We start from the raw sequence: 1,546 nt of genomic DNA, 5'->3' as shown, positions 1-1,546 counted from the left end.
CCTCCAGTCCGGGGCAGAATTCCCTCCTTTTCCCAAAAACTCCTCCCCTTTTTTCAAACCCCCCCATTCCCTCCTCAGACAGTCCCATCAAGCGAGACCAGGGCCCCCCTTCCCACCTCAAGTGGGAGCCTTTCCAAGGCCACCTTCCTCCCGACGCCGTATCCAGCCGGAACCGCCGCTCCGGGCGCCTGGAATTCATCTGTTCCACCACGGAGCTCGGCTGCAATTCCGGCTCCTACGACCCCGTCAGGGGCCCCTATTGCCACTTCCCAAACAGGGGGCAGGAGAAGAGCACCTCCAGCTTCAGCATCCTGCTCAACGCCGGCGGCTTCGAGGCCTTGGATTGGGTGGACGATTCCTTCGGCACCGTCCCGGAAAACGCCGTGGAGAGTTGTCCGTCGGTCGACGTCTTCGTGGGGCGGAGCCGGGACGGGCTGGGAAAGGTCTCCAAGGAGCACCGGGCGCTTTTCGTGGCGCTGGGAGGGGAGGAGGTTTGGTACAAGTGGTATCAAGTCCTGGTGGTCAAGACGGGCCCGTCCGACGTCTCCATCGTGGACGTGGCCTACAACCTGAGCGCGGCCCTGGAACGTTCCGAGGACGTGGCCTTGGCCGAGGCTCCGGTGCGGAACGAGGGCTGCCGGGCGGCCCCGGGCTCTGCCCTCCTGGAAGGGGCCACGGAGACGGAGCAGACGTGGGGCTCGGATCACCCCGCGCTGGTCTCCGTGCTCGGGACGCTGCGGGCGGCCCCGCTGGTCCTCACCGGGACAGGTTGGGCTGTGACCAACGTCACCTCCCTGCCCTGGGTGGGGGGGGCCAGCAGCGCCAAATTCGTGTCCCACGGGCCCCGGGAGGCGCGGCAGGAGGTCCCGGCGCGCTCGGAATGCACCGCGGTGCTCCGGGGACGACAGAGAGACCTCCGGGTGATGTTCACCGCCCGGCTCCGCCGGGAATTCCGGGATGGATCCCAGCACAGCGTGGGGGTCACGGGCTGGACACAGACCCGGGGGGTCACTGGGGTCAGTGCCGGGATTGAGCGGTGCCGGGAACTCGCCGGGGTCCCGCCGTGTCCAGCATAGGAAGGGACCTGTGCTGGGCTTTGGGCTGGATCCCAAAATTCCTCCCCAAAGATTTTTCCTGGTGTTTTTTCCCTAAATAATCCCACAAAATGCAATAGCAGCAGCTTGGGATGCAGGGCAGTGCTTGGATTTGGTGGGTTTTCCCGTATTTTTGCTTTTTGTGGCGTGACCTTTATCCCTTTCTGAAACCACACGGCAAAACTGTGCAAAACCATGGCATTTCCTGACTGAATTCCCTGTTTGCTCCAAAAATTCTGTGGAATCTGGGATGGGGAGTCCCTGGGACAGTCCAGAACTGGAGGGTGGAGAGGGATTGGGAGTCCTGGAATGTTGGGAGGGGTGTCCCAGAAATCTGAGGGGACCCAGGGAGCTTGGGGGTAATGCAGGGATTTGGGAATACCCCAAATTTTAGGGGGGGGGAGAGAAAAGATTTGGGGAGACCCCAAATTGCCTGAAGGGAGGGAAACAGG

General features: G+C 62.5%; 1 protein-coding gene across 1 annotated transcript; it reads left to right on the top strand.

Moving 5' to 3' along the window:
* Positions 1-78: 78 nt before the first annotated feature.
* Positions 79-1,288, top strand: LOC113962967 (natterin-3-like; the record flags this gene model as incomplete). The annotated part of the gene is made up of 1 exon (XM_027673756.1): positions 79-1,288. A coding segment is annotated over one exon (998 nt), but the record flags the coding sequence as incomplete, so codon positions are not given.
* Positions 1,289-1,546: the final 258 nt, after the last annotated feature.

The sequence above is a fragment of the Neopelma chrysocephalum genome, unplaced genomic scaffold (assembly GCF_003984885.1).
Source record: "Neopelma chrysocephalum unplaced genomic scaffold, ASM398488v2 Primary Assembly neopelma1_186401, whole genome shotgun sequence".
NCBI classification, from domain to species: domain Eukaryota; kingdom Metazoa; phylum Chordata; class Aves; order Passeriformes; family Pipridae; genus Neopelma; species Neopelma chrysocephalum.
Note: the sequence above shows the minus strand (reverse complement) of the source record. Positions and strands in the feature narration are given on the sequence as shown.